Here is a 24,397-nt window from a genome sequence, read left to right as displayed (position 1 = left end):
TGCCCTTTGGGCAGGGGGCTGGACTCGATCTCCCGAGGTCCCTTCCAGCCCTAATGTCTATGAAATCTATGAAATCTATGAAATTTCATGAAATCTTGAACCAATCGAACAGTCATCTACATGACTGCTTAAATCATTCAGGGTCAAGCATGCAGATTTTCACGCCCATAGGCACAAGAACTTCAGCCAGTTGAAAAAAAAACAGAGAGCAAAAAAACTACAGGTAGTTAATATACTACCACATGGATAGTGCTAACGTGGGACTTCCAAACAAGGCCACCCGAGTTCCATATTCACGAAGGAGGAAAGCTTCTATTGTCCAAGGCTGAACAGAACAGAATGACTAGTTCACCTCTCCAACTCCCCCTTGACTCATGCTGAGCCAGTCAACATCTGAAGGCAAACACACAGGCAAATACACACCCCACCAACACCTTGTCAGGGCTCAAAAGTGTGTGTCAAGTCAGAGGCCTCAGATATCTACAAAAGTTGGCAAGGTTTATCAGCTTCAGTTCTTGCATTCGTTTATTGATGGATTAAACCACACAGAGCTCCTTGTAACTTATTCTAAAAGAGAGGTCAAAGTTACTAATCCAAAAAACCCTCTGATCCTTAATACGCTTCTGCCATTTTCAGAAACAAATAGTTATAATGGAACAATAAAAATTAAAATTCCATTCAATTAAATGCCAGTCATAAAATTACAAAAGCAAGAAACTAAGTACCATACATTTCCAATGGACTGTAGTGTCACTTTATTACATTTTATTTTAGGCAGTATAATACATTGTCTGTAATTAAATATACAGAAATTGGATGAGATAAATTCGTAGGTATATTGACAATTCTAAGTAAATGTTCTGTGTTAAATTTCAAAACTGTTTTAATATTTGGACAGGGTCTAAAACTCAGTGCTTTAGAAAAATCCCAGCTGGTGGTCCCTCCAAAAGCATAACATTTCACAAACCAAACCCTCTTCTTTGCCAAAAAGTTTGACAAGCTTGTACCTTCTTGCATGGTTGCCTATGAAGTCAGTTTTCCCCTCTGAAGTCACTGTGAAAAAGCCATGGGCCACATGGTCCTTTGTGATAAGGTTCAATTAATGGTGTGGCTGGAGTTCAGATTATTGACTATAAAAAGTGATCACTAAAGCCCATTGAAAATATCGCCTGTATAACAGACACACAGGCAACATATGACGACTCAAAGTCCAGACTGTAACACCACAAGATTAAAACATTTTGATCTATTTTGGACACTGAAAGATTAATATTAACTCCAGTAAGGGCTTGGGAGTGAGGGATATAAAACCTGGTGCCTAACCTCCTCTCTCAATTGAGTGACAAATGACATGTTCAAATACTTCTATTAGGGTTAGAGAACAAAGATTCATGTAGAAGTCATAGGGTTTGTTCCACTAATGGAAGGTGCTCTGATGTCATAGTGATGGGAATAGCAAAGATCTGAACTGTAGGGGGAAAGAGAACAACCTTCCCCCCTCCCCCCCCCAAAAAAACCCCAACAACATAAAAACCAAAAACCTGTAATAATACTGAATATTACTAAAAAAGAAATGCAAGAAGCAAGGATTTATTGGGGTGATCTCTTATTATCCCAACTATGCAGGTGATGCAGAGTTAGACAAACTTTCAAACGCAAGACATTCTACTTGTACTTGAAAGCTTATTTAACTCTATCCCAACTATGAAGTTGGTCCAATAAAAGATGTAACCCTAAGCAGTCCTTACCTCTTTCATAATGACAGGACCATCATGGCTACAACATAGCTCTTACACTACTAAAAAAGAAATAATGCTTAAATCTGATATTTACTTTCCTGCCATTCTTGCTAACGATTTGCAAATGAATGGACCTTGATCATAGAATCATAGAAGTAGGGTTGGAAGGGACCTTGTAGATCTTCAAGTCCGACCCCCTGCCTGGGTAGGAGAAAAAAATTGCGCTCAAATGATCCCAGCTAGGTAGGCATCAAGCTTCCTCTTAAAGACCCCCAGGGTAGGAGCGAGCACCACTTCCTTTGGAAGTTGGTTCCAGATCCTAGCCACCCTGACAGTGAAGTAGTTCTTACAGATGTCTAAACTAAACCCACCCTCCAACAACTTGTGGCCATTATTCCTTGTTATGCTAGGGGGCACAAGGTCTCTCCCAAACCCTTCTGGTCCTCCCTAGTGAGTTTATAGACAGTCACCAGGTCCCATGACAGTCAAAGTTCCCTTTGATCTATGAGGCCAAAGTGAAATTAATAATGCAGTAGTGAGTTTCAACTTCTGGCTCCCATCTATTACCAACATGCAGCAGGAAAAGAAAGCCCACTAAGCATCAGATTCCATTCCACCTATTAGGCATCCAAGCATCCTATTCCACCAAGACTCTGAAAAACCATTAAAGCATCTAGTTTGTAACCTCCTTTCTCTCAGCCTTAAGGCTAAATCACCAAATAGCAGTGAGTAGAAAGACATCCCCTCCACCTTCCCCTACCACCACTCTTATGCTAGCCATTTTACAGGGACTTGAAAAAACGAGAAATAAGAGCATACTTAGGGCTCAGTCTATACTGACAGCAACATGCCATGACTGGGCTGTTCCCAACACACAGCCCAGGTACTCCCCATTGTGCACTCTGAGCCCAGTGGAAATCAGTAAGGCGTGCTTGACAGCAGCTACACAGAGATGCCTCAAAGCCTTTTCACCAGTGTATTTCCAAGTCTGGAATATGCAAGCAAGAACTGCTTGGTGGGGGGTACACAGGGCCATCCCAGTTGCAGTATTTGGCTGCCACCGTGCAGTTACGCCCTTAGGTGCCCAAACCAGTGGAAAAATGATCTGGCCCCTAAATGTTTTACTCATAAGCATGAAAATAAAACTCTAGGTATATACCTAACCTTGATTACTATACTGAAACATACAAGGCATAGTGGCTGAACCAAACCTCAGTCAAAGAAAAACCTTCCACTGGCTTTAGTGATAACTGAATCAGAACCCTTGAGAGAGGATGCTCTGTTAGAAAAGTTGCTTACTTACCATAGAGTGCAAGATGTGACACTCTAAATCTAAAAAATTTAAAAACCTGGATTTGAAAACACATGCTGAAACGTGTGTGTGTGTGTGTGTGTGTGTGTGTGTGTGTGTGTGTGTGTGTGTGTGTGTAAAAATGTGTGTGTGTGTGTGTGTAAAAAGACAGAATGAGCTCTGTTAGCTTCAGTTCCAATTTTCCATGAGAGACAGTATACTACTCTTTACCCTTTCTTGCAGGTATGGAATATGGTTCACCTTGCTGCAATGAAACCTCCTGACACCTAGCACAGAAACAGAAACCTCGCAAGGTTGCTAAGCAGCCTGGTTACTGAAACTCAGAAAGGGTCCAAAGTTCAAAGATTCCTACAGCAGCCAGTCAAAAAACAGTATTTGCCTCGAAATGTGCTGGTTGCGACTTGGGGCTGATATTTTTAAACCAAAAGCAGGAAAGAGTTTATGTAAGAAACAGGGGGTGGAAATCAGCATAGAGAGGAAAATAGTCAAATAGGTACTTACTCTCTTCATTCTGAGGATGTTGAACAATGACCTGAAACAGCAAACGAAGGATCCCAGGGTTTTGTGCATCTTGATCGCAGCCCTGTAGCGACAGGTGGAAATCACCAGCAATATTGGCGGGCTGTGTGTCACTCAGTTTAAACACCTCTGGGTTACTGATCGAACCAGGTAAGTAATACTCCACCCTTTCCTCTTTTCTTTCACAGTTGGAGAGGGTATAGTTGTGGAAGAAAACACTTGCTCTGAGGTTAGACGGGACAACAAACTGCCATGTCATCAGCTCATCTTCTGGGAATCCCAGAGGATAGTTTGGAGACATCAGAGTTGCAGAAGATGCTCCTTTAAAAGTAGATTCAATAATGCACAGTCCTGTTATGGGAAAAGGAAAGATAGGCAGCAGGGTGAAGAAAACAGTAATGTGCAAAATAACGGACAACAATATTTTTATTTGAAAGTACTATTTAATATCTCAGCAACAGGCTAAATTATAAAAGAAAACAAAAAGTGCATATTTAAATTGGTGACATTGCCCTCTGTTGGCTGATCCAAAGAACAAGGATAAACAATCAATGCTTTTCAGCTGGAAGCAGGTTCTTAGCCTCTTTAGACTCCAGGTGCCCCTTGGAAAATGCCAGCTTGTTGTTTTCCCTCATCTTTTCACAATAGAAAAAATAAAAGCGCAATTCTTTTGTTGCTAAGAATTTAGATACACCAATCAGTCAGAATGTTTTTAACATTATGAATTCCTATTTGAAATCTCTCTGGGTTCATTTTGTGACTCGTGTTTCCACCCCTAACCAAGGCACTCCACAATACCCTTGAAAGGATCACCCTGGTTGAGAATCACCATCAACGCCTGTAATAACCAGGCCAGCATTTTTGGAGATGAAAGATTCCAGTTCTTGGCTTCGTTTTTTTTGGGAAGAAGTGCATGACTTGTACTATGTGCGCTGCTTAACAAGGTGAGAAGAGATTCGAAATAGTTGAAGAACTTAAGTATAGCTTGTAAAACAGTATGGATGTCTTAAATCTCAGAATTTAAGATATTTAACAAGGTTATCCAAGGCAAAAGTCTCAAATATGTGTTTGGTAAATGTGAGATCTTTTATTAGACCAACTGAGTAGCTGGAAAAATGTTCTTAGCAAACTTTCGGGCACAGTGACCCTTCATCAGGCATAGGGAGTCTCTGCTGGTCTGAGAGACACTGACCAACACGGCTACAACCAAAAACCCAGCAACTGTGTTTGTGCATTTGTATTGTGTTTGTGCAAGCCTCAAATACATGATGGTGTTTGAATTTTGGCTATGGTGGTCATATGCAATAAACCATCTCCTGGATAACAGGTATAGAAAGCAACCTGCCAGAGAACTGTGATATTCTAGGACACAGGTTCTCAAACTGTGGTACACATGCCCCTGGGGGTATGCAAGACACCTCTGGGGGGGAGGGAGGAGCGGTAACGTGGGGGAAATTATGTAATGGTGGATTTAGTTTTCTTCATAATAATAATAATAATAGGCATTTAAACGATTCAGATATAAAACATATACTGGCAGGGGGATGCAGGCAGCTGGTAAATCTGGAAGAAAATATGTAACAAGAAAGTTTGGGAACCTCTGTTCTAGACTCATTGAGGATGTTCTGCTTGTGCTGGACGTCAACACCTTGTCCTTTCTGCAGCTTCCATGTGTAGTGCTGCACCAGTGATTCTAGCCAGTGTAGATGCACACAAGAACTGACAAAGACCATGACATTCAGAGAAAAAAAGTGGGAACTCCTCCTTGAAAATAGTCATCAGGAGTTGGATGAGTAGCACACAGAATGTGTCATGCTTTGTTTGTACAAGTTTCACATTACTGAACAGGATAAAACAAGATACTGTACAATGTTTTTACAAACAAGACCAGACAGACTTGTGTGCCTCCCAGGCATTCTTCTCCCAGTTTCCTGAACTGAAGTTTAAACCCAAAGAATTTAACAACTTAGGATATTTTTTAAACACCGCAACCCACAGCCAATGAACAAATGCCCATTCTGATTTGCTTGCTATTCGTAGATCATTATTCTTAATAAATACTTATTAGTTTTTTAAGCCTGAGAAAGGTTGGCCTAAAGAATAGATTGGATAATACTGTTAAATATTCAAAATGGAGACTTGTAAAGTTTTACAAATCATAAAGTGAATGGAAGACAATGAAATGAAGAGAACAATTCATCTTACAAAAATAAAATAAAAGGATAGCTAGGAAAGGGGGAAGGGAAGATGTTAGGGGTATAATTGCAAAACTAAAAGTTGAAAACAATGGTCAATGGAGAAAAGGAGTACAGCCGAGTTCTAGAAACATTTAGATGATTGTATGGCAGTGTGGATAAAAATCTTTAATTAAAAAAAATCAGATTTTATTTAAATCAGATTTTTTTATTTAAATGTATTATTTGAATTTTTGTTAAGATGCTTTTAAACAAAATGAACCTATATCAAGACAGTTTTAAATTTAAGGTATGTTAAAACATATTCTATATCATCATGGAATACGGATTATTACTTCTAATTACATACTACTTGAGACAATATATTCATGCAACCTTTTTAGAAAAGTTTTATAAACAGGTCACAACAGGCCATGGACTATATTAGGGGCCCAGTCTTAAGGAGTTCCCAGAGGCTCCACCATAGATTAGTAAAGAGTAGAGAAAAATATTCTCCCAAATGGGACTCTGTGTGCAGTCTAAGCCTCTCTGTGATGCTTAGTTTCAGTTCTCAAACTGTAGATTTGTGTGTCTAGAGATAACATCCTTGTTAACACCAGTATATAGAGATGAAAGACAACAGACTTGATTACCTACTCATCAGCCCTATTGTCTCTGCAAGTTTGTGTACACAGAGTCAAACCCTTACTTCTCTCTAAGCAAAGTTTCAAGAAGTTAAGTGAATAGAGGATTGTTGGGGGTAGGGTAGATCTGGGCAAAGAGAAGGAGTCTGGAGATAAATGCAAGGAGGGAAGGGCAGTAGAAACAAAAGAGAAACATTTTGAGCAGAGTATTCCAGAAGTCTTGAGGGATAAGCCTCCAAGTCTAGCTGCCGCATGGATTTAAGATCTAATGAAAGAATGGTATGGTAGAAGGGAAAACCTGTCATGGCAGCAGGCTTGCCAGGCTGTAAGAGGTCCTGTTTGGGAATATTTTAATGAAGTTCCTCCACCTGTGGGTAAGACAGGCATGCATGCAAAATGCAAACAGTACAACAAAGAAATGCAAGGCCTGGTTGCCTGAATGGAATAACACCATGAGAAGCGCTCCTTCTCAGGACGAAGTTGCTTTAAAGATGATGAATTGAACAACGATTAAATTAAATTAAGGTTTCCTGACCAGTGATTTAAATCCATTTGATTTCAATGAAACCCACCCTGTTGTATGATTGCCTAGGATCTGGGCACATAGATAAAATAGGAAACTGAAACTGATAAAACCAAAAAGGTAATGTGGATTTAGTGAATTTTTCCTATTTCAGGTTACACAAGAACAAAAAAATAAAATAAAACCATGCATGCATCTCTCTCAAGCTTCAATACAATGGCTGATTACAGCCAGAATTATGTAAACAGCATACTGTACCTACTTTTTATGGAAGATCTGTTTGCTATGTTGAAGCCAGAGGTGGTGAGACTTGCATTCCATGGTATCTGTAAAGACATGATAACTCCTCCCTGCACCTTGACCCGAGACACTGAGCCATTTCTGCAAAAGGTTCCAATGTTGACAGTGGTGGTGTCAATACAATTTCTGATATTGTAAGTGACTAAATCTGGACAAGTCTCTGTTGGTCCAATCTGCCTTAACCACGGAGTAGAGAATTTCAGCTGCAGTCCAACCTTTTTACTGGCTTTCACATTCCAAATGAAGGTCTTGTTAAGACGAGGAAGCCCCGATGGTGAAAGGTGAACATCTCCAAAGGGGCATGAGCCCGTTATGCAATCTAAAGTACACAAGCAGAAAACAGCTAATACATACAAGATTGATAAGAAGGGATCTTGCTGTTTTTCCCTTCTTTTCCTTTTTATCTAGTTATCTTTAATGCCCTTTCACACCAAAATTAAAGTATGCAAGATCCTGTCTCTAATTTAACAGCTAGCAAATGCAAACCAGAAACCTTTTTAAGACAAGAAATGATATGTTTAATATGCTTCTTTTCAGTCCTTCAGAAAGAGCTGAAACAGACTTAACAATCTTGAGTGCTCAAAAAACTCCAAGAGTCAAGCTGCATCTCTCCTCTCCTCCCTTCTTTCCCCCCTACCTCCCAAACATCTGCATAGATTGAAATCAAGAAATTTTGAAAATTGTATATACTTAGGATTCTTTTTATTGTCCTTCCAGTTTTGGAGTTTTTTTAAGGTTCATATTTTCAAGCATCTCACAACTTTGAGTGCTAGGAAAACTCTCTGAATGAAAGTGAAGAATGGTGACTCCTGCAACTGGGGCTTTTAATACCAAGCACAGCAAGACTCACATAAAAGCTATGAGAATCAATATGATTGCTAGTGCTTGAAGCATTTGCCTCTAAACTCACGGATTACAGATAGATGTATGTGGTCCCTGGCACAGGGTGTTTACTGAGAAATTAAAATGCTAATTGTGCTATAAAAAGCAACATACCACATGGGCATTAAATTTAAGATGCCAATAAACTGGCTAACCAGCCAAAAAGGTATTCAGCAAAATCTGTGGGACATCTTTGTGGCTGGTTTATACCATAAATTGAATGCGTGGAATACCCCATCATCCCAATGTTGACAATCCACTAATTGTCAATATAAGGACCTGGGCAGCTTCCAGTATTGGAACCTGCCTGGGGGCTGTCCTAGTCCTGATCTCCCAGTCACTGATTGTTGGTACTGGGATGCAGGCTCATCAGGAGGCAGATTTTCTCGGTTTACAGGGCAAAGTGTTTTAAGGTGCTGGGCCCCTGTAAGCTTCATGGGTTTACAAGGGCTTAGCTGCAGGGCAGGGCAAAATGCAGCCTGGGGGCTGGATAAGGCCTGCCAGACCATTCTATCCGGCTTGCACGGCCCTCCCCAAAATTAAGAAAATTAATATTTATTTACCCCGGCTGCCTGTCATGTGGCCCTCAACAGCTTGCCAAAACTCAGTAAGCAGCCCTTGGCCCAAAATAATTGCCTGTCCCTGGCTTAGCAGGATTGCCACCTTACCCTGCAGTTTGCTTCAGTCGTACATACAAGTTTTAAAGGCCCCAGTGCACTGGGAGCCTGGGATTGGGGAGAGGCTCCCTAATTCCATGTTACCACCATGCTGGGACCTTTAAAACCCACCACATGCAACCCAGATGCATATGCAGGTTTCAGACCTCCTGACGCACAGGAACCCTACAACTGGGGAGCCCTACACAGCAGCACTTGCAGTACACTGGAGTCTTTAAAAACCAAGGATGCAGTACAGTTGCATCTTTGGTTTTCACATGTCCAGGCATACCAGGACTTCAGGACAGGGGTGAGGCTCCCCAGTTCCAGGGTTCCACTATGCAAGCCCATGGGTTTGCAACAAATTGATCCCCAATGCTAATAATCATGTCTCTTGCAATTGGGGAACAGATACTATAGCACCATTAAATGAACACCTGTCAACACTCTAGAAGGGCACTGCCCAATATGGGCTGGTGTTAAGCCACAGCTTCAAAACTGGGGCCTTGGACAGACAAGCACAGCTGCTCATCCTGGCCTACCGCCCTACAGCTGATCACCCAGGCTGGTCAAGGCTGTCCTGAAGCCTCCAGCAGGACCTAGCCCTTTGCCCACACACTGGCACTGGAGTCAGCTGATCTCCCAGTTTCCCCAAATAAACCCCTGATCCAGAACAAGAAGTATCTGAGCAACAGGCCTCAACATGTTCCCTCTGGCTTGTGCTCTGACTCTACTCTCTACTTGATCTCCTGGCTTCTTGACCCAACTTGCTCTCTGACTGCCCAATCTCCCGGCTTCCCGTCTTGGCCTGTTCCTAGACCCTGTTCTGGCTCTCCTGGCTCCCTGACTCAGCTCTTCCCTGGAATCTGCTCATTCTTTCTGACCCCAGTTGGCACCTCAATTCCCAAGTGGCCCCAGACCTGGGCACCCAGGACCTGGTGTGACAGTTGTTTATACTACTTGCACTACACTGAAGTAATGTAATGCAATGGCTCAAAGATCCATTTGTCCGCTATCAGAAAACACCTGGAAAACCCATGACAAAGCATGTGTGTCAGTCCTCCTGAGTGCTGGTCCCCACAGAAGATGGTAGTCTATTAGTCCAAACAAGAACCCTAGTTTTTGAAGTGGAAGAAGTCTGTATTTTTTTTTTAGTATGCTTTTCCAAAAGCCTCAGAAATAACCCACAAAAATGATGTTAAAATCATTAAAGTTGTGAAGTCTAGTGCACAAAGGAATTAAAAGTTACACCCTTAATTCATCTGCTTTTTGCCCATACACTGTGATACACTTTGTAATTATATAATCACATGTAAAACAGTAGTCATCTTTGATCTTTCTGTGCCTTGACTTTCCATCTGTAACAAGGAGCTACTATCACACTCATATCTGACAAAGGTGCTCTTAAAATAAATTAATTAACACTTGTGAATCACTTGGCTAATAATTCCAATGAACAGAACAGAAAAAAGCCAGTGAGGAAATTAATAATTCTGTCTTCTGAGAAGACAGTTTGAATATCACTTTGGCATAGAACAAAGATAAATAAAAAAGTCTTAGGAGTTTCTCATTAAATTGAACATAATTTACCTTCTCTGCACTGAGGCAGGGATACTAGAAAAAAAATGTGATCAGATCATTTGAGACTGTAGAAACAGTACATGTTTGCAAGGTGATAAATTAGAGTTGTACTGGCAACCTTAAACATGCCTCTTCCTATCTCCCAAATCCTCGACTTCCCAACCAAAATAATGTATTATATGTACATTGCCCCAAGGACTGAAAGAGCAATATTTAATACTAGACTGGTAGCTGTGTTTAATACTGCTAACAGTTTAGGATTAGTTATGATTTGCCAATGCTAGAAACTGCCATGTACTTTTGTACCATGAGGGAAAGAATCCTGCCCCCCTTTGTCACTACAAGGTTCTGAGAAGCTCATGTGTGCTCTACAGGTAGCTACAAGTCTGTTGCAATAAGAATTACTATTATATGTCATGCTATTTCAATAGCTGAATTAAGTGTGTGCACACCAAGTACCAGGTTAATGAGGTAGTTAGCAGTGTTAGACTGAAATTAGGCAGGGCAGGGCAACATCTTGGAGACTAGTTGAGATAAGCTTTCATAACTGACAGCCTAATTTGTCAATTGCTATACCTAGTTATAGGGTATTAATTGAAATTGCTGCGGTCTTAATAGCATTGACCTTTATTTATTCAAGGGTACAAGCCAACATATCCTTATGAAAGTTTATTCATTATAAACAAACATTGGGGCAATTGCTCCCAAATATTTCCACATTGTATAGTCACACACAGTGCAACCTATACTAAACCAGAGCTGCTACTGCAGACCCCTGCTGAAATCAAAAGGTGATATCCAGATACATAATTTCCCATGATGAACTTTTAAAATTGTTTTAAAAAAAAGAAAAAAGAAGTTGTGCATAATTTATCTTAACTGTTTCTGAAATGTTTTTAAACCTTAGAAGTGAGCTATTATTTTACACTGTGGGCTAAAATTATACAAAACTGTGTGTACACATTCTGTCATTTCAACACTTCAGAAGACATATTCTAGTTATCAATTCCAAAGGATTTCTCCCCAACTCAGTCCTTGGTTGATACTTCAACAGTATTAAAGCAGAGATGTACTTATGCAGCATTAGGAACTGGACACTTGTGAACTATCAGAAGACTAAAACTTGTAAAATGTGAAAATTTAAAGCAAGTCTTACCTATACTCCTCTGGATTTCCATGACAAAATATTTTTCTGGTGTTAAACAGTCGAAATGAAATTGGTTTTTTTGCCCAGACATTATCTTGAGTTCAGTTACACAGGAAGTACGTGAGATACACATTCTACAAGGTTGTGAAGTAGAAGACCTGGGTTTAATTGTAATAGTGATGTTGTCCATAGAAGGAATGGAGATTTCAAGAGCCCCTAAAGAGAAAAGTAAAACATACTTCACATTATTAAGCTGTATGAATACCAACTAAAGGTTGCATGTCCCCAAGGATACTAAATTTTTAAATAGTAAAAATGTTCTTTAAAATTTGAAATGTAGAGCCAACATATAAACAGACAGACAACTGAACAAAACAGGTGCAGGAAATCTGCCCACAACAGTGGTCAAATTTGTTGGCAAGAAGAGAAACGGACCAGGTGAAGCATATACCACATTATTCCATTCCTTCCTCTGTTCACCTTTACTGCTGTCATCTTATTCTGTGTACAGTGAAGACATGGATGTTGGCCACCGATCGGACAATCACTGTTGTCCATATTTTGGCTTTGGATCTATTATCTCTACCACACAATACACAACCAGTTTCCATGTTTGTAGGCAAACCTGAAGTTATGACTGAAATCAAGAATCACATTAGGCTGACAAATGAGAAAGTGAGCCTTAATTTGAATAACTGCACATAGCAGTCTTGCTAAGAGGCATATCTGCTGCAGCGTAACCCAGAACCTCCACTTTTACTGACTAGACATGTCTCAAGGGTACTTGCTCAGTGCTGAAAAAAAACTTAATGCGAAAGAGTATCATAACCTAATATACATTAGGTAAGTCTTAGAATCCAGGGTATTCTTAAGGGAAACTTTACCCACAATGCAATTTAAATTTATGTAAGTGAGATGCATCCTCTCCTATGCCCTCCTGCAAAGTAGATGTGTGGATAGGGAATATCCTCTTATTTCCTCCAAGCAAGGTCGCTGGCTGATAGACTTACAGGAAGGTGGCTTCTCCTCTCTCACCCTTTACCAATTTTGCACTACATTGCTTGGAGATTGGGGCAGAACTAGCCCTGCCAGGAGGTTGTAACACTAAGTGGCTAGCTAACCTGTTCCCACTCTAGCTCTGCTGAACCACTGCCCTGTGTCTTGCCGGCTGCCACACCTCGATGCCTTGGTGGAACCATCAGGTACAAAGGAGGTGTCCTGAGCCTTAGAGCAGGGTTCCCTTGGGTCATTTAGCTCCACCTTTTTTATACTTGTCCGGGCCCTGACCCTCTTGGTCCAAGCTTACTTTATCTAGCTGCTACCTTCAGCGTTAGGCCCACTTAGTCAGGCCTTGGTTTCTTGGTGCCCATGGCATGGCTGGGAATTAAGCTTCATGCCTGGGGGTCCTCACACCACTCCCCGTCCTCCAGTCAAATAGAAACAAAATGCAAGCAACCACTTCAAACTAAAATACCCCCCTCCTCCAGGCAGTCACAAACAAACCCAACACAAACTGATATCCTTTATCCCTTCTGGATCCCATGGCTTTGTCAAAAAAGAAAGGGGGGGGGGGAAAAAAACCCTTTTGGTCCTTACCAACCAGGGTCCCCCTTACTAGTTTTGGGCACTACTGTGGTGCACCTGGGAGTCCTGCCTCCTCCCTAGTTATGGGTCAGCATAACCCAGGGGTGGGCAAAATGCACCCTGCCAGCTGGATGCAACCTACCAGGCCATTCTATCCAGCCTGTGGGGCCCCTAAAAAATTTAGAAAATTAATACGCACCTGCCCCTCTCTTCCTGGCACATGGCTCTTGATCACTTGCCAAAACTCAGTAAGCGGCCCTCCGCACAAAATAATTGCCTGTCCCTGGCATAGCCTATTGTCTGGTCTAAGCACAGAGGCTGCTCATTAGTCTCAGCTCTGCCATCTGCCTGCCCTTTGGCTGCAAACCCCTCAACATGCAACCACTCCCCAGGGCAGAGGAGTGGCTGTTGCATGGACCTTATCCCTTCCCCTCTCCCTCTGCCACCTGGGGCTTCTCCCTGAAGGCCCTTGCCACTGCCTTTTCCCTGGGCCACAAAGACCCTGTTCTTAAAAGGCCCTTGCCAATCCTGCTGGCCCTGATGCATTCCTTCAGTAACGGGCAAAGGTTCCCCGTTTTAGGGATCCACTCAGGGAGCCCCCATATTCTTAGTCCCTTATCTGTCTCTCCTGCTGAATCTTACTCGTCTCTTAGGGAATATAACAGAAGAATGAACAGTCTGCCAGAAGAAACTGGGACTATCAGCAAAGATTCACTCTCTAAGCATTGTAACAGGCTAGGTGCAGTTCTAGTGCCGCAACACTGAGTCGTACGAGATCTGAGGCTACGTGAGCCAGTGTCAACCAATAAGCCAGAACAAGCCCCTAGATGAACTACAAACATTCCAGTTCAAAAGATTAAAAAAAGCTAGTGTGGTAGTTAACATTTGCACAGCACAGCAGGAATGACTGATAAAAGCAGATAGTGCATGTACAATGTTATTCATGAGTGCAGGAAAGGCATGTCCAATACACAGTGCAAAAGAAAAGGAGTTGATAATATTTTCCGTTAAGAGCTGGATTTAATAAAGAAACACTCATGACTCAAGAAGCCATGGTCCAAGTAACACTGCCCTACTACATAGCCATCTGATTTCTAAGCAGCTGGGGGCCACACAGCATGCACCCCATGCCACAACTGGGCCAGACTAGCAAGGGCAGTGGGCTACAGGGGCTGCACACCACTTGCCTCCCTCCCCACTTCACTGTGTGCTTTGGTGCCTGTTCCTCTGCACCATGCTTCCCCACTGCACTGAATGCCAAAGTGCCCCCCTGCCCCACTGTCATTCCACTGCAGTGTGTTCTGGTCCTCCCCCTTGCTGCTTCCCACCTCCACTTCCTCTACTGCATACCCCACCTCACTCTCAGCTCCCTGGCATAGGCTCCTCCACTGCACTATGCCTCTTAAGCGCTCCAAGTTTCAGTCACGTGTCTTCCCAGCACTGCAAGCTGCACCAGACTGCATGGCCCCAACTCTTGGGACAGGGAAGGGGAATCCAGAGACAGGGAGCCTAGAAACACCAGTTGCTTTAACTGTGCAGCCAGAGCAACAAGAGGAATGACATCTGCAGATACCCAATGACACCCCCCACCCAACCCTTCTCTGCTGGAGCAGACAGCACAGGGATGGAAAGCTTGCTGGGAGACTGTGATCTAACTTGAACCAGGAAGAAGTCTGGAACAGAAGTTTCATAAACTGGTTTCACCCAAATCAGTTAAATCTGATACTATATTCAACCAGGTTTATTTTAAACCAGTTACCCAGAGAGGTTGTGGAATCTCCATCCTTAGAGTTTTTTAAGACCTGACTAGACAAAAGCTTAGTTGGGATGATACAGTTGCGGACAGCCCTGTTTTTAGCAGGGTTTTGGACTAGATAATTTCCTGAGGTCCCTTTCAACCCTAATCTTCTGTGATTCTATGATAAAGGGTAAAAAGGAGAATGCAGGGAATTACAGACTTGTCAGTCTGATATTGATACACAGATAGATACTGGAACATATCATGAACACATAAAAGATAAAATGATAAGTAACAGTCAAGAGCAAGCCATGCCTACCCAACCTAATTTCTTTCTATAACAGGGTAACAAGCCTTGTGGATAAAGGGGGGAGCCATGGATGTGACATATATCTCAGTTTGATATCTCTCCCATAACATTCTGATTAGTAGGCCAAGGATCTATAATTTAGATGATGCTACTGTACGGTGGATGTATAAATGATTAGATGATCATGTTCAAAGAATAGTAAGCAATGCCTCAGTGTCAAACCAGGAGGAGGTATCAGGTGGGATTTCCCCAGGCATTTTATCCTGGGTCTAGTCCTGTTCAATATCTTTATTAATGATTTGAAGATAAATATACATACTTATTTAAGGGCAGGATTAGGATTCAAAATGGAAAAATGGCCTAAAATAAATTGGATGAAATTCAGTAAAGGTAAGTGCAAATTACTATGCTAAGTAGTAAGGAAGGAGTATTCAAATACAGGTGGTCCTTCAGTTACAACATTTTGCACTTACAACATTTGTAAATTGACACCCTGTTTCAACTCTGATGTCAGTTTTGACTTTACAACAGTTGATTTGACAAGTTCGCTGCGTCACCCATCTCCCTGGAAAATATCTGTCCAAACTTGCTTGGACACTTTCTTTAAGAAAGCAAAAACCTGCAGCCAAGACTCCTGAGAAGACTCCAGCCAAGAACCCTTCAAAAAGTTCAGCAAAGTCTCCTCAAAGAAGTCCTTCCAAATCAATATGATTGCTATTTACAATATAAATACATTAACGTAGCTATATTACTCATCTATAATTGATTGAGTACAAAATTCTGGGTTATTTTTGGTGAACATAGGGTAATCAGGCCTTGGTTCAGGAACCAATCCCCAATTTATAACATTGTTTCCTGTGGGAAAATGGTTCCAAGTTACAACGTTTCAGCTTAAGGTGTGGTTTCAGAAACCAATTGTGTTGTAAGTCCAAGGACTGGCCGTACATAAATACAAAATGGGGAAGTGCTGACTAGGCTGCAGTACCGCAGAAAAGAATCTGGAGATTATACTGGGTCACCAGCTGAATAAATCAACAGTGTAATATTACAAAAAAGTAATATTGAGATTTACTAATAGAAGTGTTGTATGCAGTTCACAGGATGCGATTCTTCCTGTGTTCAGCACAGGCAATGCCTCCCCTGAAGTACTTCATCCAAGTTGTGGGCTTTGCACTTCAAGATAGACAAATTGGAGCAAGTTCAGAACAGCAACAAAAATGACAAGTCTAAAAAACATGACATATGGAGAAGGGTTGGAAAAACTGAGTTTCTGTAATCTTGCGAAAAGCACACTTAAGGTATTTAATAACAGGCTACAAATACATAAAGGGCTCTTATAAAGATGATGGTGATCAATTGTTCTCCATTGAAGACAAACATCCACTGAAGATAAAACAAGTAGTAGCAAGCTTATATTGCAACAAAGAAGGTTTAGGTTACCTATTAGGTTGGATCACCTAACTATGAAGGTGATCACGCATTACAGCACATTACCTTGAGAGGTTATAGCTTTAAGGGCAGATTAGAGACATTTGTCTGGGATGGTCTAGACGATGATGATCCTCCCCAAAGCAGGACTAGATGGTCTATCACATTTTTTTGGTCTTATTTTTCCCATGAGAGCATAACTGATGTGGGTATGAAAGGCAGAACACTGCAATTTTTCAGTGATCTGCCATTCACAATAACTTAGTATATGGCAATAACTTGTATGAATTTAGCATTCATGAAAGCACTACTTATACTATTACCTGAGCGAGTGAAACCTGCATGGATGTCCATGAGGATTAAGCTAATTGCCCGACATGTAGGTTGGATGCAGCCTCCTGTTATTTGTTCCCATTGCTCTCTGTTCTCCATATCTCCTTGCTCCATTTAATCAGTAGGGAAACCCCATGGACAGTGTTGCCAACTCTGAAACTGCTATTATGGTTTTAGTGCCATACAGAGTCTTTCTTAAAGCTCTGGGTCCTGGAGTTATATGAACACACTAGAATCTCAGTTTTCATTTAAAAAATTAACTTGCAGAAATGAGCCTGAAAACATGAAACCTAAAAGCTCAAGAGCTCCTATCAGGAATTCCAAGTATATTATTTTTAAAGACTCCTGATTTTTAAACCAGTCTCATGGTTTTATGGGGCTTGACATTCACTGAATTCCTTCTGCACGAAGTCCAAAACCTAAATGAGCACGATTTTGTTTCTTGTAGCACTGCTAGCCCTAAGCTTTCAAAGATAATAAAATCTAGCCTTCTAACAATAAGAATTTTCTTACTTTTTTAAAAAAAGAAAGAAAAGAGATTTTTAAAAATGGTTTATTTTTAGTTGAGCATTTCTGAGCCTTTAAAGGTACTCTTAGGTCATATTTCCAAACTTGCTTTTACAGCCAAAGGTATGAAGACTCTCATTTTTAAAATAACAAATTAAGCTGAGACTACTTAATTTCCCAGATTCTGGAGGGATTGATGAAAACACAATACTGAAAAACTTCATATAAAATGTCCGAAGTGTGGAATAAGTGCCCCTATAGAGCAGTTCCCAGAGTGGAATGGTGAGACGTCATCCCTAGGCCAATCCATAATTTAGTTTTCCATGTTGCTTTGGATATGCCATTCATTTGATGCACAAAATATTTTTTTGCAATGACAGCTGTTTTTCTTTACATGGCAGTCATACACAGAGAGCATTAACAAGGCCCAGTACTTATTAATTATGCTTAAAAGAAATTTCTCCCTTGCTTGGAGTAATTTTATACTGACCATTTACACAAATAAAAGAGCTTCTCATTCTTTCTTCTTACTCCCTCCTCGTGACACTGGTCCACACAAATAGCTTTTAGCTCTCCTTTTATCAGATCTAGAAATCTTGAAGTAGGATGTTTATATTTCTAACAAACTAGGGCTGAACACAGGTAGTCTTCATAGCCATCAAATCTAAGATGATTAGTACCGGCTGTTTATGTATAGCAAAGTCCATCCCTATTCACCCGTTGCCACAGAATTTAAAATGCTCTCCTGAATTGAGGTACAAGCCTCCATTACCTTGGACACAAATCTATTAAAATAACAGACTAGTACCCAAATCATCCTAGGACTTGAGACCTGGGTCTAAATCCCTACCCTGCCACAGACTTCCTTTCTAACCTGGAGCAAGTCATTTATGCTACATCAATTCAAATTTCACTTTCAAATTTGGGTTCACCGCTGACACTTAGGATCACAGGATCATAGGAGAGTAGGGCTGAAAGTGACTTCATGAGGTGATTTAGTTCAGCCTGCTGCTCATGGCAGGAGCATCCCTGGCTAAAACCATCCATGTCAGGTATCAGTTTAATCTGCTCTGTGGAATCTTCTTTCCTGGACATTTTCAACTTCTCTAGGTAGCCTGTTCCAACGCTTGCTCACCCTCAAAGTAAAATACTTCCTTCTAATTTCCAACAAAAATTTCCTCTACTGTAGCTTGAGGCCACTGCTCCTAGTCCTGTCCCCTACAACCTCAGAGAATAGTCTACCTCCATCCTCTGTATAATTGCCTTTCAGGTATTCGAAGACTGTTATCAGATCCCACATAACAGATCCCACCTTTCGCTCTCTAATCTAAATCAGACGAGTTCCTTCAGCCAGGTCATACTATAAGCAGGCAACTTGGCAAGACAAAAGTCCCGTAAAGAAAGTCATTCGAGACATGAAAAAAGATAATAGGAAATTAACAGCAGTGCCTTTAGTTGCAGAAGTTAGTATAAATTTGCTGTATCAAAGAAAAAACTTCCTTAGAATAGTTAACATCTCTAAAAGGAAACACACACAAGTACATCTAGTGATCCCAAATTCAGACAATTGACTGAATGGCTTGGAAAATATACCGGATTAGACAGACAAAAAGTCTTCACAATAATCTCTACTGCGGCATTTTGTAAGCACCGCAGCTTCTTCATGACTCAGACTGATCTGGCCTTGCCTGCATTTCTCCCTGATTGCCTCCTTATTAGGATTACAAATAATTGTACACATTTCTTGTAAGGAAGAGATTTCAACATAACTGCTGCTGCTATGCTGCTCAGTATGATGACACACAGGATATTCAACAGAGCAAAAAATAGTATTACTGAAACAGACAAATCTTCATCTGCCCAATACATAAAATCTTTTGCTGGAAGACATCTGTTGGTGGAATCATGCAATCCTGACCTTGTGCTGTGGCAAGACTGACTTCAAGTATTTACTAAACAATCTGACAAAAATGTTCAATCTAGTCTAAGTGATAACAATTCTGTAAACTTTCCTCCACTGTCCTAGTTAATTCTAAAGTTTCTTTGCTGACACTGGCTCATGTTCTTATTCTGACCTGGGCTCCTCAGTAGTAACTGATGGCTACAATATCCCTGCATCTCTCAGTAATATCCTCCTTCAGTACAAGCACACCCAGCCAGCCAGGTGAGCCTCTTCTCAATGGTCTTATTTCCCCAAACATATTAATTGCTCTCACTCCACAATTTATCTTCTTATACTAAGTAATTAGTTTTCAGCCTACTACAGTAACACCATAACTACAAGTAACCATAACTGGGATTATCTCCCAATAACACATCTATTTGACAATTTTTGCAGCAAACAAAAAATTAAACTTCATTTTGGAACAACCACAAATTATTCTTTTCTTTGAGAAAAGGAAGACTTGCAATATTTTTGTTTTAGATAAATGAAACACTTCATTTTCAGTACAAAACTGTTTAATAAAAGCAGAGCAACAGACATGAAGGGACTTGGGCATTATTCACAGAAATGGGGAGGGGAAAATATAAGGGAAAAGCAACAATGGAGAGGGTGGTTTTCCTAATTCATCCCCCCCCCCACCTTTGCTCAACAGTTGTGGATTTATGCACTCTCTCCGAGTCCCAGGTTCAAGTCTTTTGTCCATCCAATGGAATTTGAACTGACATTTCCCTGCAGATCACCCTCTCTCCCATAGGGATTTTCTGGCAAGTTGTTTATCATAAATCCTGGTGAGGCTCTTTTAAAGCAGAAGGTAGGACAGGATGGCACCTTAAAGACTAACTCTCTGAATGAGTTAGTCTTTAAGGTGCCATCCTGCCCTCCCTTCTGCCTAACTTTGGACAACTAACTAACTACCTCTCTCTAGTCATGAAAGCTCTTTTAGTTGGCATACAGTTTAAATACTCACATGGCCAGAGGGTAAGAGATAAGCATGCATGATACTAAACCCTAGTGATGAATGAAGTTATGAAGAAACATCTGGGTTACAGTCTCTGCTCCAAAGTACTGGTACTTCATACAAGTGAATCAATATGAACAGACCAAGAGTGACTCCCCTGAGAAGTGAGAAACGTGTTTTCAGATTCTTTCAAACAAAGCAGGAATTTAAACTTGGGTCTCCTACGACCTGGATAAACAAACTAGCCACTAGGCCAGTTTCTCCATTTTTTTTTGGGCATCCTGCAGCACCTTTAGAAAAATCTCAAGGCACCCTAGGGTGCCACAGCATCCTGGGTGAAAAACACTGCATTAGGTTATTAGATAAAAAGAAGGAAGCAGAACACCCTCCTTGCTTCATCTGTTAAAGGGGTGGGCACAATACGGTCCATGGGCCGCATCCAGCCCACAAGGCCATTCTATCCAGCCCACGGGGCCCCTAAGAAATTTAGAAAATTAATATTGATCTGTCCTTGGTTCACAGGGTGGGCAAGGATATCCACTTTTCCTGCACCCAGCACCAGCTTGTAACCCGGCCCTGCTGCCAGTCTAGGCCCCATGCCAGCTCTGGGCTTGCCTGTTGGGGCTGTGCTGCTGCAGCAGCAGCTGTGGCTCCCCCACCCTGCTTGCCATGCTGGGCAGTGTTTGCTGCTGCTGCTGCCCACCCAGAGCTCATGCGCTGGGCAGCCCAGAGATGGTGGTGGCAAAACATTGCCTGGCGCAGCAAGTGGCGGGGGCCGCAGCTGCTGCCACAGCAGCACAGCCCCAGCAGGTGAGCCCAGAGCACAGGCTGGCTGCGGGGGCAGGTTACAAGCTGGTGCTGAGTGCATGAAAAGTGGCCCTTCACCTACCCTGTGGCTGGTGCCCCGCGCTGCACCAACTCACAGCCCATGTGGGGCTGCCTGTGCCTGCTCGGGACAGCCCTGTGCAGACTACGAGTGGCTGCAGCAGGGAGTGCCGGCCACGGGGCGGGCAAGGGGCCGCTTTCCCACCCTGCACTCAGCAACAGCTCATTGCCTGCCGGTGAGCGTGGGATCAAGGCTGTGCACTGCCCCCCCACCTGTACCACAGGGCTGCAGGGCACTGGGAGTAAGCAGGAGCACAGGGCCCACACCAGTGTCCCAGGACCAGTGCCGGTGGGGCCCAGAGCAGGGCGGCAGGAGTACAGGGGTCCCGGCCAGCTCTGTGGAGCCAGGCCAGCTCCCCCCTCTCCCTACTGGTGTAGCCCAGCTCGGCTCCACAGATCCCTACCAGCCTGCACCCTGCTCTGGGCCCTACCAGTGCTGGCCCTGGGACATTGGTACCAAGACATTGGCACATTGATTCAAGATAGTGACCAGGGGGCAGGGCACCTGTTAAAGGATGGGGCTACCCATGTGGCCCTTGACAGCTTGCTAGAACTGGGTAAGTGGCCCTCCGCTCAAAATAATTTCCCGCCCTATTGCCTCAAAATTTAATTTTTTTGGGACAAGATTATTTGACAAACTCCACCTGAATGTATAAACCAAAGTCATATTTTTTGCAAAAAAAAAAAAAAAAAATCTGGTCCTCCCTTCCCCACCCCAAATAGTAGCTTTACTAAATAGCCGACATTCTCTTAAAAGGACTTTTTCATTTGACCTTAGTTAATGAACTTCTTCACATTTGCCTTGCTGATGTTCATTTTAGTCAAGTTCTCCAGTTTAGCAGTACCATAATCCCATTTCCAGAGAAGCTGCACTACGTCCTAAATTTCACCTGCAAACTGTAATTTTCATTATATCCTTCCAGCCATTAGCAAAGTTAGCTAAGTAACCACCTTGCTCTGTTTACGCTCCGTTTCACCTGTAAAGCAGGGTATTAGCAGCTATGAGAACGTTTAAATTTAGACTCAGAACTGAACTAGACCTCAAATTAAGGAAGCAGTACAAACAGGGCTTCAAACCCCTTTGGCCCAGTCATTAGTAGTTAAAACATTTTTTTCGTTTGCCAAGAAACAAAGTACTTATTCCTATCAATTTTTCAAAGCCTACCGCCTGTTGTTTACACTTAATATCTAAGCTCTGCCTTTATTTCTGGCAGGGTGTCAATTTCTGTTCTTTTGGTTGGCCTTTTATAGTTCCAGTCTGATCTTCACAATGCATTTGCTATAGCTATTCATCCTTCAGGATAGAAAGGCAGCTGGCTGCCTTAAGAAGGTCATTCTGAGATTTAAGGCCTACATTCTGCAAAGTTTTAGTTCAGCTAGACTAGTCATGCTTAAAACTTAAGCAGGCTTTGCAGGACTGAGATCCAGAATAGTTAAGTTTTGTAAAGCGCTTTAAAAAGTAAAGAACACTACTAGTTTTCATTTTAATTACATACGTTTCAGACCTCGTTTTGAAATAAATGTTTAATAAACCTCCTGAAAAAAGTATTTTAAGGCACAACTGGACAATTAAGCTTGACAAATCCGTCATAGAATAGAGTGCAAAAGAAGCCAAAGTTCTCCTTTTACTCCAAGCAAACACTAACTGTTGTTACATTCATGTACAACAGTTGTTCTCAACCTTTTTGGACTTGAGGCACCCTTGATACACTTGAAGCATCCCATGGACAAATGCCAGCTCTCAGCTGTCCCTTGTTTTTATTACAGAAAAAATAATAGAGCAGTTTTCCTATTGCAAAGAACCCAGAAGGCCTACAACTATGGATCTCTATTTGAAATTTTTGGATTTATCTCATGAATCATGTTTGTAAACGGTGCTAGCCTAACATTGAAAGGGCCTGGGGTGCCATCTGGAAAGAGCATGTGGCACCCTGGTTGAGAATCACTGGAGTAAAGGTAAAAAGTGGCAATTCACACAACATGCTAGCTCCATGCTGCCTGCCAGCTGGGCACAGCAGGCAGAACATGAAGAGAAGCAGCAAGCAAGCATAGCTATAGAGAAGGAAATACCAAACTGACTCAAAGAAAGAAAAGCTAAACTTGTTTACTCTGCTATGTATAGCCTGTACAAACATCACAACCACCACCATATCATTCTCTTTGTCACACAGTACTCCTGACCAAACAAGCACTTTCTTCTTACTCAATACATCTCTCACCCAGAGTCTGATAAGGAATAGTTGATATCTCACTGGCAACTCAGATCTGGGATAGCAGTGTTAGTAACCAGGTTCTTCTTTTCCACGCACAATCCTGCTACCTCGTCCCTCTGTTTGCTTGTGAAATTAAGTATTTTATTGTATCTACCAGAGCCTTGACTTTTCTAGCTGGTGAAAGTCAATAAGGAAATGCAGAGTCCTTCATTGGCTAATTATCATCATTTGTTTACGGGAATGTGGAAAGGGCCCAAGCAATTTTCAAAGAAGCTATTGTGATTCTGCTGCTCAAGAGGCCACCTTATCCATTGAAGATTCCCTGAGATTGGTCAGCAGCTTCTGATAACAGCAGTTCTTTGACTTGTTTTATCTACTTCTGCTAGGATCTGCAAGCATCTCAAGTGACCCTGTTATCTGGCTGTACTTTCAAAACGGAGTTGCTGTGGGGAAGTGTCCCTCTTGTCCAAGAGTGCCTTCTGCAGTGTAACACAGAAGTCAGCATTGTCACCTCTCCCATTCCACGTGTACAGGGGTCACTACCAGCACAGAGATCAGTGGAAGTGCTCCAGTAGAAGGTCTCAAGACTGAAGGAGCTGTTGGTCAGGATCAGTCACTGGCCTTACAACATGCTCTCCACATTCATCACAGCCAAGATTAATTATTTCAGGCCCGCTGCTCGCACTGTCATTCTCTTCCACTTTGACTTTGACAAGCTCAAGAGGCTTGTCGGTCAGGCCCTTAGGGACCATGACCCCAGGGAGATGGGAGTTCAAGAAGATTGGTTGCTTCTCAAGGAAGCGATCCTCAGTGCACAAGCTAAATCTATTCCAACACGGAGAAAAGGCAGCAAGGCGGCACAGCAGCCCTCCTGGCTCTCCAGGGACCTAGCGGACCTCCTGCAGCTGAAAAGGAAAGCCTGCAAAGGATGGAAGACGGGATTCACCTCCAAGGAGGATTATTCTGCGCTGGTCCGGTCCTTCAGGGAGCAAACCAGGAAAGCCAAGGCTGCAACTGAA

The 24,397-nt window shown here is 42.1% G+C and overlaps 1 protein-coding gene across 1 annotated transcript in view; it reads right to left on the bottom strand.

Annotated features, from left to right (window-relative positions):
- CDCP1 (CUB domain containing protein 1) overlaps window positions 1-24,397 on the bottom strand; it is a 51,336-nt gene that overhangs the window by 19,057 nt on the left and 7,882 nt on the right. The window contains exons 2-4 of the mRNA XM_019537267.1: window positions 11,487-11,693; window positions 7,174-7,530; window positions 3,553-3,921 (exon numbers count right to left, since the gene is read on the bottom strand). Of these exons, the coding sequence (XP_019392812.1) occupies window positions 3,553-3,921; window positions 7,174-7,530; window positions 11,487-11,693 (933 nt within the window). The remainder of the gene's footprint in view (window positions 1-3,552; window positions 3,922-7,173; window positions 7,531-11,486; window positions 11,694-24,397) is intronic.

This window comes from Crocodylus porosus, unplaced genomic scaffold (assembly GCF_001723895.1).
Source record: "Crocodylus porosus isolate Cpor-Errol unplaced genomic scaffold, CroPor_comp1, whole genome shotgun sequence".
NCBI lineage: Eukaryota > Metazoa > Chordata > Crocodylia > Crocodylidae > Crocodylus > Crocodylus porosus.
This window is presented reverse-complemented; position numbering and strand designations above follow the sequence as displayed.